The 12,946-nt window shown below is 45.8% G+C and overlaps 1 protein-coding gene across 1 annotated transcript; it reads right to left on the reverse strand.

Annotated features, from left to right (window-relative positions):
• Positions 1–3,334: 3,334 nt before the first annotated feature.
• On the reverse strand, positions 3,335–11,300 carry AGA (aspartylglucosaminidase). Its single transcript, XM_006772659.2, has 8 exons — positions 11,064–11,300; positions 10,374–10,486; positions 9,406–9,518; positions 7,666–7,780; positions 6,932–7,007; positions 5,982–6,089; positions 5,194–5,327; positions 3,335–3,588 (listed from the first exon to the last, which is right to left on the reverse strand). The coding sequence occupies exons 1-8, from the start codon at positions 11,207–11,209 to the stop codon at positions 3,488–3,490; spliced, it is 906 nt and encodes a 301-aa protein (XP_006772722.1). The 5' UTR covers positions 11,210–11,300; the 3' UTR covers positions 3,335–3,487.
• Between the last annotated feature and the right edge of the window lie 1,646 nt (positions 11,301–12,946).

A 12,946-nucleotide genomic window follows, 5' to 3' on the forward strand; every position in this document is an offset into this window, starting at 1 on the left:
GGCTCAAAAGGAGAGACTTTATTATACTGAACAGCAAATAAATTGCCCTGTGCCCAGGAGGACGATGCTCTCTCAGTCTTCAAGCCTTCTGCTATAGAAACATTCTTGAAAGGATAGTCCAGAGAAAAAGCTAGCGCCATCCATGGCGGACAGGATCGCAGCTTCTATGTGTGAAATATCTAAACTGAGGGTACCATTACCTACCTCACTGGCTTTAGACATAAATGAGATCATACATGCAAAAGTGCTTGGGACTAGGAAGTGCTAATTAATAGAGACTATTATTATACTCCTCCAGCACCCTTAACTTTCCTACCCAGTGATACCCTTACCCTTTGGTTCATTTCTAACCACTATCTTTCTAGGTCTCTTTGCCTGTTGTTTTAATTCCTTTTATTCTTCAGAGAGTTCATTGTCATTAGGTCAATGACGTCCACAAACTTGTTAAACTATTGCGCGTATTTGGTAATCAATCAGGACGGGCAGTCTGTGCCGGCGCTCACAATAACACGGGCTTATTGCCAGCCTGTGCCCACTGTGCACTGTCAGGGGTCCATGGGGACTCAGGTGGATGGGGCATTCACATCACGTGGGAGTCATGCTCGGGAAATGAAAGCCCAGGAAGGTCTCACACCCTTCACTCTGCTTAAAACTCCTATGAGAGCCAGTCGCATGGCTGCACCAAATCCCGGGGGCCAGGAAGAGCAGTCCCACCAAATCCCGGGGGCCAGGAAGAGCAGTCCCACCAAATCCCGGGGGCCAGGAAGAGCAGTCCCACCAAATCCCGGGGCCAGGAAGAGCAGTCCCACCAAATCCCGGGGCCAGGAAGAGCAGTCCCACCGGGGGCAGGGGTGGCGGAGCCACAGCTGCTGGCTGAACAGGGTTCAGGACTCCATGGCTTACATGGGGCCAGTAAAACATGACTCCACCCATCCTGAGTCATTCTGCCCCATGTAAAGTCAAGTGGTTAAAAATCTTGTTCTAGGGATATATAAGAACATGAATTTACCAAATTCTTTTTTTAAATCCTTACCCAAGGATTTGTTTTTATTGATTTCAGAGAGAGGAGGGGGGTAGAGAGAGAGTGAGAGAGGAGAAACATCAATCGGCTGCCTCCCCTGACTGGGGACTGAACCTGCAACCTGGGTATGTGCCCTGACTGGGAATCGAACCTGAAACCTTTTGGTGTATGGGATGATGCTCCAACTAACTGAGCCACCTGGCCAGGGTGAAATTACCAAATTCTTTATTACATAATTTGTGGTAAAGGTTTTTCCTTTTTGCCTATGGTGCTAAAAATCCCAAACCCTTGAGTGAAGTTTGTCTCTGGAGGTGATCATAAAGAAAGTTTGCTATTGCTGATACCAGAGTCACTGCCTTTCCCTAAGTGTTGCTGTTAAACTGAGCTAAGATAATGCTCAAACTAAAGCCTAATGTTCCAGCTGGAAGGCATGAGCTGGAAAGAGGTGAGAACCGAATCAGATGGCACGCACTGTGTGTGAATACATATATTCAGGTGACAGTGTTGATGCTGTACGAATCTCTTAAAGTTGGTTAATCTATCTGTGGGCTAGGGCAGTGGTCGGCAAACTCATTAGTCAACAGAGCCAAATATCAACAGTACAACGACTGAAATTTCTTCTCAGAGCCAAATTTTTTAAACTTAAACTATATGGGTAGGTACACTATTATTAACTTAATTAGGGTGCTCCTAAGGCTTAGGAAGAGCCATACTCAAGCGGCCAAAGAGCCGCATGTGGCTCGCCAGCTGCAGTTTGCTGACTACAGGGCTAGGGCAATGTATTTTATTTTTTAAATTGATGAGAGAGAGAGAGAAACATCAATTTGTTGTTCCACTTATTGATACACTAATTTGCTGATTCTTGTATGTCCCCCGACTGGGGATCAAACCCACAACCTGGCATTTTGGAATGATGCTCTAACCAAAGGAGCTACCTGGCCAGGGCTGCTGGGACAACTTAATTTCCCCTTAGTAGGCAAAGTGAAAAAAGAACATTTTTTATCAAGTGAAAGAAAAAAAAAGCATCTGTATGATCGGGGCCAGGGATACTGGAGGTTGGCCAGCTGGGGAGGGACCACGGGAGGGCTCCAGGGCGTGTCTGGCCCGTCTCGCTCAGTCCCGATTGGCTGGATCCCAGCAGCAAGCTCACCTACCAGTCTGAGCGTCTGTCCCCTGGTGGTCAGTGTACATCATAGTGAGCGGTTGAGTGGCCTTAGCATATCATTAGCATATTACGCTTTGATTGGTTGAACAGACGACTGGACACTTATCATATTAGGCTTTTATTATATAGGATTAGTTTCCGGGCAACCATTAGTAGCTGCTAATTCCAGCTTCAAGTTCTCATTCATGAAGAATCTGACTGGGGATGGAGCAGAGGGCTCCCAGGCAGTGAGACACAGCATGGTCTGAGAACAAGGGAGCCAAGAGCATCCTCAAAACTACAGCTTTCTAGCCCTACATGAGAAAAAACATTAAATATCACGATGAGTAAAGGTAAAAACATAACAGATACACTGATGCCCGAGGACAATATTGGCCATAGGGCTTCCTGACCGACTGCGGAGGGTAAAGGTACTGACTTTGAAGGAACAGAGGTGCTGAGAAAGCACACACACACCTCTGTACCGTTATCGGCCGGACAGGGACCGGCACTTAGGGAAACCAGGCCGAGCTAGACGACTTATTTCTTGCAAACACCAACCTCAGCACAGGCGATTAGTGAAACCACGGGCGAGGTCACATTCCCTAAGTCGTTCTCAGGAGGAATTACTGTAGTAAACCTTAGCAGCTAGAAGAGCAGAGATTTCTGTGGCTGGGGGACCTTCCCACCAGGAGAACCTGCCCGCACCCTGCACCTGTCAGAGGGGCAGACTAGCCGGACTGCCCGCCAGAAGGTGGCTGGACTTTCCAACAGGCACAAAGCAAAAGCGCCCTCATTACCACCCGCATCCTTTCCTCTTCAGACCGGCGAGGAGACTGCAAAACCGAAACGCTGTCAGCAGACACGTGGCTGGGCCACACGGAAATTCAATCAGGACTCTTCACGTTTGGCCTCACCCTTACTTTCTCCTTTGGGTCTAAAAAACATGGATAATCTGAATATTTTTAAGTCTCCAAATATAGACGATTTCTTTGGGCTTTAAGATATCACTATGGAAAGAAATCCTCAAAGTAACAAACAATGCCTTAAACCACTGAGTAGAAATCCAAATATCACCCACACTGTAAACATATAAAAGATACACACAGGTGCACATTCATTTTCAGGCAATACACAAAGCTTCAATAAAATGGAGAACAACAATTTCACACGTGGACAGCGAGGGGGCTACTTCAGCAAACGTTTATTTTGGTGCTTATTTTACAGAGACCGTAGAACAAGCGCCCCCTGCGCAGCGACGGCGAGTTGGCAGTCGGCCTTTGCTTCTCTCCTCCAAATCCAGACGCTGACGCAGAAGCGGCTCAGACGCAGTCCACCTTCTCCTCCACGGGCTGCTCCGTGAGAGAATTATAAACCATGAACCTGAACTGAGTGAACGCTGGCAGCTTATTGCAAGCAGCACCTGTGGCCGAGGAAAGAGAACGCCGCCTGGTCACAGGACGGTCCTGTGTACCATGGACCAGACACCGCCTGCTGTCCGACCAGGCCACGCGGAGGGACGCTGCATCCTCCGCCTCCGTGCCCAGATCGACAGTCCCTGAGGAAGGGACCTGTGGGTGAGCCGTCTATTTGAACCCCAGAATATAGGCTGTTTTTTGCTCTATACAAATGCTACCATTATTTACTGTTTTCATATTCTTTCCTTAGCAAAAAAAAAGTATTTTTCAGGGTATCTAAGGATTTTATTCCCCCAGCCACTAGCACGTGCCCATCTTTCACCCAGAACCCGCCCCTCCCAGGTGCCCTGTTCTTACCTGCTCTTCTGTTCCCATAGAAAGTGCAGAATTGTTGGTCGACACTCTGATCTAATCAAGTTCATCTCACTGACGTGGCTTCCAGCCGCCCTACTTACCTGTGCACAGACATGTGGAAGGTGTCCTCCTAATGCCATTACTTTCACTATATGGGACTAGACCAATGGTTCTCAACCTGTGGGTCCCGACCCCTTTGGCAGTCAAAAGACCCTTTCACAGGGGTCGCCTAAGACCATCCTGCATATCAGATATTTACATTACGATTCATTAGAGTAGCAACATAACAGTTATGAAGTAGCGACGAAAATAATTTTATGGTTGGGTCACAACATGAGGAACTGTATTTAAAGGGCCAAAAGGTTGAGAACCACTGGACTAGACTCATCTACAATTATATAATTATCACCTACAATTTAAATTCAGCCATCATTATATCATCATCATTTTACATCCTATTAAATCCAACTCTGAGCCTTTTAAGGTTTACTTTTTAAGAGGAAATCAATGAAACTGACTTATTTTATACATAAAGCCTTTCCCTCCCATAAGTTATATTGACTTTTTTATCTCAGTACTTAAGAAAAGAGTAAGGAATTCTTCAAACACGTTTTTCAAATACAGAACTGTGGGAAGTAAAAGATCAAAGCTCAGTAATAAGCAGTCTAACCTAATAAGTCATATTGATCAGTCAGCTGTGTATCTTCCCCATCGGGAAATGCACTAATGAGAAGCCACGGCGGCCGATCCTGAAACGCTTTGAAACCACGCTAGGCTCCGACAGAACTTAAATGAAGCAAGGACCTGCTCAGTACAAAAGTCACTCCGCTAACTTCTTAGGCTTACTAATTACTAATGCGTTTTGTACCGTGGCGCCCCAAGAAGATCTAAATGACTAGGACATTTAAATAATGAATGGGGAAGAAGCAGGGAAGATAAGTTACCCCTTTCTACTTCTAGTTAATAGCAGCATCGTACTCGATTCGCCCATCTCAGCACGGACTGAGCAGAAGGGCACTCAGGACAGCGGGCAGAGGACTCGGAGCGAAGATCGCATCGCAGCCCCCGTCAGCCGCAGCAGGGCCCACGTGTACTGCTAACACTGTGGGTCCTGACAGATCCTCGGTGAACATTGGCCCAGTGCCTACTCAACATCCCCCATTTCCATTGTCTAGGAATAATATACATACGGATGTTCAAAAGGGTATGTTTTCATCAACATTTGCAAGTTCACACAAATTCCAAATACGACTCACCATAACTTCCGGTCACATTGGCACATATGACAGCCCCAAAGAACTTCGGATAATACTTCTGGATTCTTGAAATCACTTTCTGGCAAGCTGTGGTGGGACTTTCTCCTCCTCTCATGTATTCTACAGCTTGGTAGCTGATTGAAACAGAGCCAACACTTGAGAATCAAAAATTAAACTAACTCTAACTTTAGTTACTTTAAGAGGGGAATCTAAAACTATCAAAATTGTCAAGTTTGACAGAATAAATTAACAGGCGGTGGCAGCAGCGGAAAACGCATGCAGACCTTGATTCGATGCCTGTCAATTCATCCGCCCATCAGGTTCGGAGGACTATTATTTTGGAGTAACTGTTACTCAGTAATAACAGCCGGAGGTCACAAAGGACAGAGGCCATCTTTAAGAAACAGGCCACGATCAATAGGAAAAACACTGGGCCTGTGCGAAGCACCTCCCCATCATGATTATATTCCAGGGGTTGGACACAGTGACTGCATTTCTGACTTTTATCATCAGTTACCACAGCTCCTGTACTCATGGCCTTACATCATTTACATGGATCATAAGTATCCTCATCTGTGAAGTCGAGTGAGAAATATTATTTTGAGAGGACCAGGGTTACTTAGTTTGAGTGATTATGCTATCAACGAGACAGGGACCGGGTTGTGAGCAGACTTTCTCAGAAGCTCCTGCACACACATTTGGGTCACGTGGCAGGAACATTATGATCCACCTTGACAGACAATTCTCCTCTGAGGGTGTCAGAAAGTCACAAAGGTGGGAAGTGGCACCTGGGCAGGAAGCGCATCAGTATGTCCCCATCGCCAGTGGCCGCGGCAGCCCCGGCAGTGTCGTCAGCGTAGGCGCCGGCTCCGGGAATTGGAGAATCTCCGATTCGACTGTGGGAGGACACAGCATAGTGATTGAAGACCGGAAATCAGTGGCAAACTGAAATTATTTTATGAGCTGTTTCAATAATGGCAGGTATTTCCACTTAGCCACGGATAACTGTTTTAAGTAATTTCTTCATCAGAACACAGAGAAAAGGATTTTCATAAGTTTCAACTTGGATTTCCACAAACCGTCGTTAATTCTCTAAGAATTAGATACCAGCTTATTTATCAAGATGGCACAGACTTATAGTGACTATTCCACCATTCCCATCCTTGGTCATCTACTTTCTGAATTACCTCAACAGGTTCACATTCATTTTCCTCGCCTACTATCGACTTCTGCTTTCTAGCTAATGTGCCCAACTGTACCGAAGTGTTTCCCTGTCATAACCCGTCAATGCTTTTCTATTACTCTGAAAAAAAATCCAGAAATACTGCACCAACTTAAGACCCCTTGAAATCTGACTCGTCTTCCTTCCCGGCCCCGACATTACAGTTTCCCTTCCAGCCAGCGGGGGCCCTGCACTGTGTGAAGGACCGCGGCCCTGTCAGTGCCTTCACCTGGACGTCCCCTTCCCTTCCTGAGGCTCAGGCTCAGCTCCAGCATCTCCCTACTGGCCTCCCTGACTACCCAGCCTAATCGGCTCACTGCTAGCCCCCAACTCTCAAGCACCCAGGGCCTCCCTCCTTTGGCACTTGGCAGACACTGATCTACTCTCTGTCACAACTGTTCATCTCAGCCATGAAGGTAAGGCTGTCCTTCGCTTCTGCACCTCCCAGAGCAGCAAGCACATACGGGTTTGTACTCAGTGTATAGTTGTGAGAGCTGTACTCATAGAAACACTGACCCATGTATTTTGAATTTTATACCATTAGTAGATGTACCGGCAGCAGTGTGTCCCGTCTTATGGATTGCAACCATGCCTGGAGTTAAAACAAAAAATTCTTTGTAGGTATCAACTATAAAGTTTACCTCAAATATAACCAAATAATTGAACAGTTGGTGATGTAAATTTCCTCTTTCGTGAATTTCAGGTAGAAGAAAATAGGACATTTGGGAATACTGCAGATGATACCAACTATAACTTGTGCTTTTAATGAGCTGGTTTCACAGCATCATCTGGTGGACACCCCATATTCTTATTCTTCAGTTTCCTCAGTTACTTTTCAAGGCTTTTTCAAAGGTCATTCCAGAGAAAATCACTGACACAGACTAATAGAATTTTTCAACATCACAGCCTGGAAAGATCACGTGAATGTGGCAAATGTCAAATTATTACAGAGCTAAACAGAAATAAACATTAAAAAGCCACAAGTGAATAGTCATTAGATATTAGGGTCTTGTATAAGGTAACGTGTCAAAATGTGTACAGATGCCAAAGAAAGAATGCATGTGTGTGTTTGTGTGTGTGCACACGTGCACGCTGTATGTAGGTACATATCTTTAAAGTCTAATTTGCCCGTTAAAACAATCAAAACCACCTTCTGCCACATGAATAGGGATGAAAAAGTTAAGAACCACAGAAAGGCAATTAAAAATGGCTTAACTTTAACCACAAAAACTGTATCAAAGGCACATTACCGATAGTGTCATGCCCATAATGAGCTCCTGTCTCTCCATCAGCAGAACCATCCTGCTTTGAGATACTGGGTGGCTTGTAAGGTCCACAGTATTTTGAAGCATCTGGGATAACATTCTGTAAAAAAGATTTAAGTTTTATTTCTTAGAAAGGGCGATTTTAGAAATCGGCAAGTAGTTACGTACAATCACGAACATTAGCAAGAACTCAAAAAGACATCTGGTACGTGAAAGATAAGAATTAAAAGCCAAAGATTAACTGAGCCTTCTGGGAACAGATGGATATAATTTTACTGAGTACCTCCTGGCCTCAGACTTACATAATGTGGGGGAAAATCTACTCATTCTGGAAAAGATCCCCGCTTTTCTCTTTATGTGCCTAAAGTTCTCAGCATAAGGGCAGACAGTAAGTCAAGACTTTGTGTTTGATATTAATCCTCAACAGAATTAGGTCTGCAACTTGACCTCTAAATTTCATGATTTGTTCCCTGGGCCAAAGAAGAATTATTAATTCAAAGCCAATTCAATTTTAAAACCATCTTTCTTTCAAAGCCAGGTTCAAGTGAACATAGTCTAAATTTTACTCCGATTCCTTTATGAATCTCAAAGGCTCAAGAAGATAACCCAAATTCATAAAGTTAGGTGGAACGCATGGATTAGCATTACAGCAGGAAGCGGACTTCTCATGTCATATCATGAGTGCGCTCAGGGCCGCCCTGACCTGGTTTTACACAGAGGCCTCTTTCAAGCACTAACCCCAGACACTCCTGGGACCCTCAAAGGTAATTAGGATTTGGGGAAGAGACAGATGAGCGGCTGCGACAGCCCACAGTAAAACCCTGAATGGCAAAGTCAGACTGACCTAGGCTCCAAGCCCCACAGTGGACAGATCAAGTACCCCACCAGTAACATACTAGGTATCTAAAACTCTAGAGCAGCGGTTCTCAACCTGTGGGTCGCGACCCCTTTGGCGGTTGAATGACCCTTTTACAGGGGTCGCCTAAGACCATCCTGCATATCAGATATTTACATGATGATTCATCACAGTAGCACAGGGGTCCTCAAACTACGGCCCACGGGCCACATGCAAATACAAATACTGTATTTGTTCCCGTTTTGTTTTTTTACTTCAAAATAAGATATGTGCAGTGTGCATAGGAATTTGTTCATAGTTTTTTTTAAACTATAGTCCGGCCCTCCAACGGTCTGAGGGAGAGTGAACTGGCCCCCTATTTGAAAAGTCTGAGGACCCCTGCAGTAGCAACATTAATGAAGTAGCAACGAAAATAATTTTATGATTGGGTCACAACATAAGGAACTGAAGGTTGAGAACCACTGGTCTAGAGACTCCAGCCCCACCAGGGCGAGATCCTGGGGAACTGCACAGGGGTACAAGCTAAGGGATACTTTAGACCAATGGTTTCCAAACTTTGATGTTTTAGACTTGGAAACTGTTGTTCAAAGGAAATACAAGCAGAGCCGTTCCGACTGAGGCAGGCCCCTCTCCCCATAAGGGAACCTTCCAAGTCTGACAACTATTCAGCTCTCTCCTGAGGACATTTAGCAAGAGGCTTTGGAAACACCGAAGCCGGGAGTCAACTTAAAAACTTAAATCATCCATCGCTTCTGGAGTGTAACCAGGGTGCTAACCATCGCCTTAGGCACCAGGTAGACCACAGAGAGCAGAAGGGAGGTCACTTCATATTGTGAAAGCATTTACTTTTCACGCGTATGTGTACACACCCTCCAATAATTGGGCTGGCAATTCCGAGCAAGCCAATCTGCATGCAGCGCTCGAGACGTATCGGTAGACAAATCCTCGTTGACAAAGCCCATACTCTCCGCAAACTTGGTGGCTGGGGATTGGAAAGAAGAGAAAAATGTAAGTCAGTTAATGATCGTCTTCTAAATAAAATCTATGTGCGGGAAGCGCTGTACTTCAGCCTTCTCTTCCGTGGGGTACACCAGCCCAGAGTACACAGCGGAGTCTTCAGACATGAACAATTTTAAGGGCATCAGCTTCTCAACCTCAGCTTCCGTGTGTCCTTCCCAAAAGCGATCTGCTTGAGGCCGTGGGGGTATGTGCTATGACGGTTGTCCTTTCCCCCCTCCCTTTCCCCACCGCCTCCCTTCTCCCACGTTCCAGAAAAGCAGGCACGCCTCCCGCCAATGAAGAATCCTACTGCTCTAACGAGGGCGCAGTGCTCAGTGTGGGAGAGATTAGAGACACTGGAGGGGTAACGGGAGCCCACGAAGACCAGACCCTTCGCCTGTCAGGTAGTTTTCACCAAAACTGGACACCACCTGTGGGAGCTGTGAGCTGATACATGGTTAGAAGTCAGTTTTGATTGTAAGATGTTGGTATGAACCGGGAGTGCCATAGCAAAGCTCCATCTGTTCCCGTCGTCTCAGGTTATAATGCTCCCCGGGTTTTACGCCTCTAAAAGGTGTTTCAGGGAGAGAACTGGAGCCGAGTCCTCTTTCAGGCCAGTAATTCCCCATCTACAGACAATACACTAACTTTTTAAAGTGCTATTTTAAAGGTGAAGAAAGTGAGAATTTAGAAGTAACAAATCCAAAGGTAAGTAGGTAGTAAGTAAAAGAGTGGGATTTGAACTTGGGTCAGCTTTTATCCACTGTTTCATACTGAGTCCTTTCTTCACAGTGAATACGGAGAGAAGATTAGACGCTGCAGGAGAGTGAAAATATACCTGACTCTCCCGCTAAAAGTGTGTGTGTGGTGTGTTCCAGGACTTTCCGCGCCACGCCGATAGCGTTCTTAATTCGTCTAAGGTCGCCTACTGCTCCTACATTCATGGTGGTGCTGCAAGGAAAAACGATGCGGTGAGATTTATGACGGCATTTCCAGACTCATAGATTAAAAAAGCACTGCTTTACTTCAAGCCACAGTCACCTGTAGAATAAACACCCACTTAATGCAGAAGTCACAGCACATCCATGAAGTTCACCCACATTCCCCCAACTGGACAAATTAAGTCAGTTTCCCACAAACTCGCACAGCACTAAGCCTCCCGGTTCCCCCTGGCGTGTTCCCCTACGGCTTTGGAAGGGGTGTCGAGGCTGCAGGTCAGGCCAAGCACAGCATTGTGGACGGCGGTGGGTGACCGTTCGCCAGGTCAGGGACAGAGTTCTGTAGTCCCGGGCTCTCCTGTGCTAGGGCCTACCTTCCTCCATGTGATATTTGTAGGATCGATAGGACTTTGCTTTAACTGAGAGGGAAACACCGTGTTTGGAAAGGCCATGTAACAAGCTGGGGGTTGTTCCCGGTGACAAAGCTTATGTAATCACCCATCTTGCTCTCAGTGGAAGACTGGTCAACTATGGTGTTGGCTGCGCAGGAAGCCATGGTGCAGATGCTCGGTCCTGGGGAGCGTCCTTACCCGTCCATGATCATGGCGTCCAGCGTGGTTTCCCCAAACTCATCGGGGCTTCCTCCAAAGCCCACGGTGCCGTCACACTGCTCGCGCTCGCACACCGCACAGCCCCTCTCCACGGCATCCAGGGCGGAACCTCCGGACACTAACATCCTCCAGGCTGCTCAGCACAGGCCAATAGAGCGTGTTTCAATCCAAATGCAACAAACCAGAAATGTTTTGAGAAATCATATTTTTAAAATTATTTTTCCCATTTATCTCTAAGTTAAACTCAACTTTTAAATTGGTGTATCAAATGCAACAAAGGAATCGGAGTGATATACACAGTGGTGTAGACAAAATTATTAAGGCAACTACTTACTGTGAAGAATTCAAAGATTTTGGCTACTGATGAAAAGAGCCTCCCCCCTCCCCCTTATTAAAACATATTTCTACTGAGTGTGAGAAAAAAAAAATCCTCTCCTTCAATTTAAAGTTATAACGGAAGCTGCTAAAAACATTATCTGTACATTGAAAATTCATTAAATCAAAGCCTTAAAAATGTCTGTATCATTAGATCATTAAAACTATGTATTACTAATACTTTTATTGGGGTAGCACCTACCATAGCCAGTCTCAATAACAATACCACAAGAGCATATAATTACAGTGCGGGCTTCACATAGATTCATTTAACCTTCACCACAGCTTTCCAGGTAAGTACTGTGCAGTTATTATCTATTATCCTCACTTTAAATAGGAGGAAACAGGCCCAGAGAAGTTCAGTAACTTATTCCAGGTCACACAGATAGCAGGTAGCAAGCCAGGATTCAAAAGTAGCCATTTTGGCTGCAAAGCCCATGCTTTTAGCATTGAAAAGGAAACAAACAAACACAAACAAGTCTTCAATGGTCCATCTCTTTACTAATTAAAAACAACAACACACGTTCCTTAAAGGGTGGGTGCTGCTTTGGGTAAATAGTGGCCACACCAACTTGAAAGTGTATTCTGAGAAGCTGTATGCACCAGACACAGAACTGCCCCCTGCCTGGGCCCCTGCACTTTCCTTCCTCATTGTTGCTGGGAATGAGTTCCATTGGCCTGTTTCCTCATTTTCTATGAATGCATTCACTGCTTATAACGACCAAACTGAGCTCCACCAAATTCTGGAGCCAATTCTGCCCCCAGGAAGTCCTACTAGCAACCTCAGGCGGGGTCTGAAATTACTCTCGGGTATTGTGTCTTGAAATGAAAGAAACACACAATGCAGTGAGAAAATGGCTAGATAATGGTCTGTACAGAGGATAGGCACCGATGACAAGGGCAGTACATCAGGGGGTGCTTCCTGGAGGCGGCAATACTTTCGCTACAATCCTGGCTGCAAATCAAAATCACTTAGGGGGCTTTACACACACTCACACACACACACCGACACAGAGAGAGAGAGAGAGAGAAAGAGAGAGAGAGAGAGAGAGAGAGAGAGAGAGATGCCCTGGTTCTAGCAGACAGCGGTTCTCAACCTGTGGGTCGCGACCCCTTTGGCGGTGGAATGACCCTTTCACAGGGGTCGCCTAAGACCATCCTGCATATCAGATCTTTATATGACGATTCATAACAGTAGCAACATTACAGTTATGAAGTAGCAACGAAAATAATTTTATGGCTGGGTCACAACATGAGGAACTATATTAAAGGGCCAGAAGGTTGAGAACCACTGTAGCAGGCGGGGGCCCAGGCACTGATACTTCTGACCAACTCCGCTGATGGCGTTAATCCTTAGCTGAGACCGGAACCCTGCTCTGCAGGTAGCAAGTGCTCCTCCCGCCCTACAAGCTGATGCGGTAGAAGGGTACACAGAACTTTCTTTCTTTGGGAAATCACCAGTCCTCTGCAGAGCTGGGGTACAGGGC

Source organism: Myotis davidii, unplaced genomic scaffold, assembly GCF_000327345.1.
Source record: "Myotis davidii unplaced genomic scaffold, ASM32734v1 scaffold184, whole genome shotgun sequence".
NCBI lineage: Eukaryota > Metazoa > Chordata > Mammalia > Chiroptera > Vespertilionidae > Myotis > Myotis davidii.

What these genes read in the sequence shown, in the direction of transcription:
- AGA (XM_006772659.2), bottom strand. Translation starts at nt 11,209, where the DNA reads ATGTTAGTGTCCGGAGGTTCCGCCCTGGATGCCGTGGAGAGGGGCTGT. An exon ending in GACGCCATGATCATGGACGG is followed by an intron (nt 10,487 to 11,063) that starts GTAAGGACGCTC and finishes TTTTCCTTGCAG; the next exon opens with CACCACCATGAATGTAGGAG. An exon ending in TTATGGGCATGACACTATCG is followed by an intron (nt 7,008 to 7,665) that starts GTAATGTGCCTT and finishes TTTTAACTCCAG; the next exon opens with GCATGGTTGCAATCCATAAG.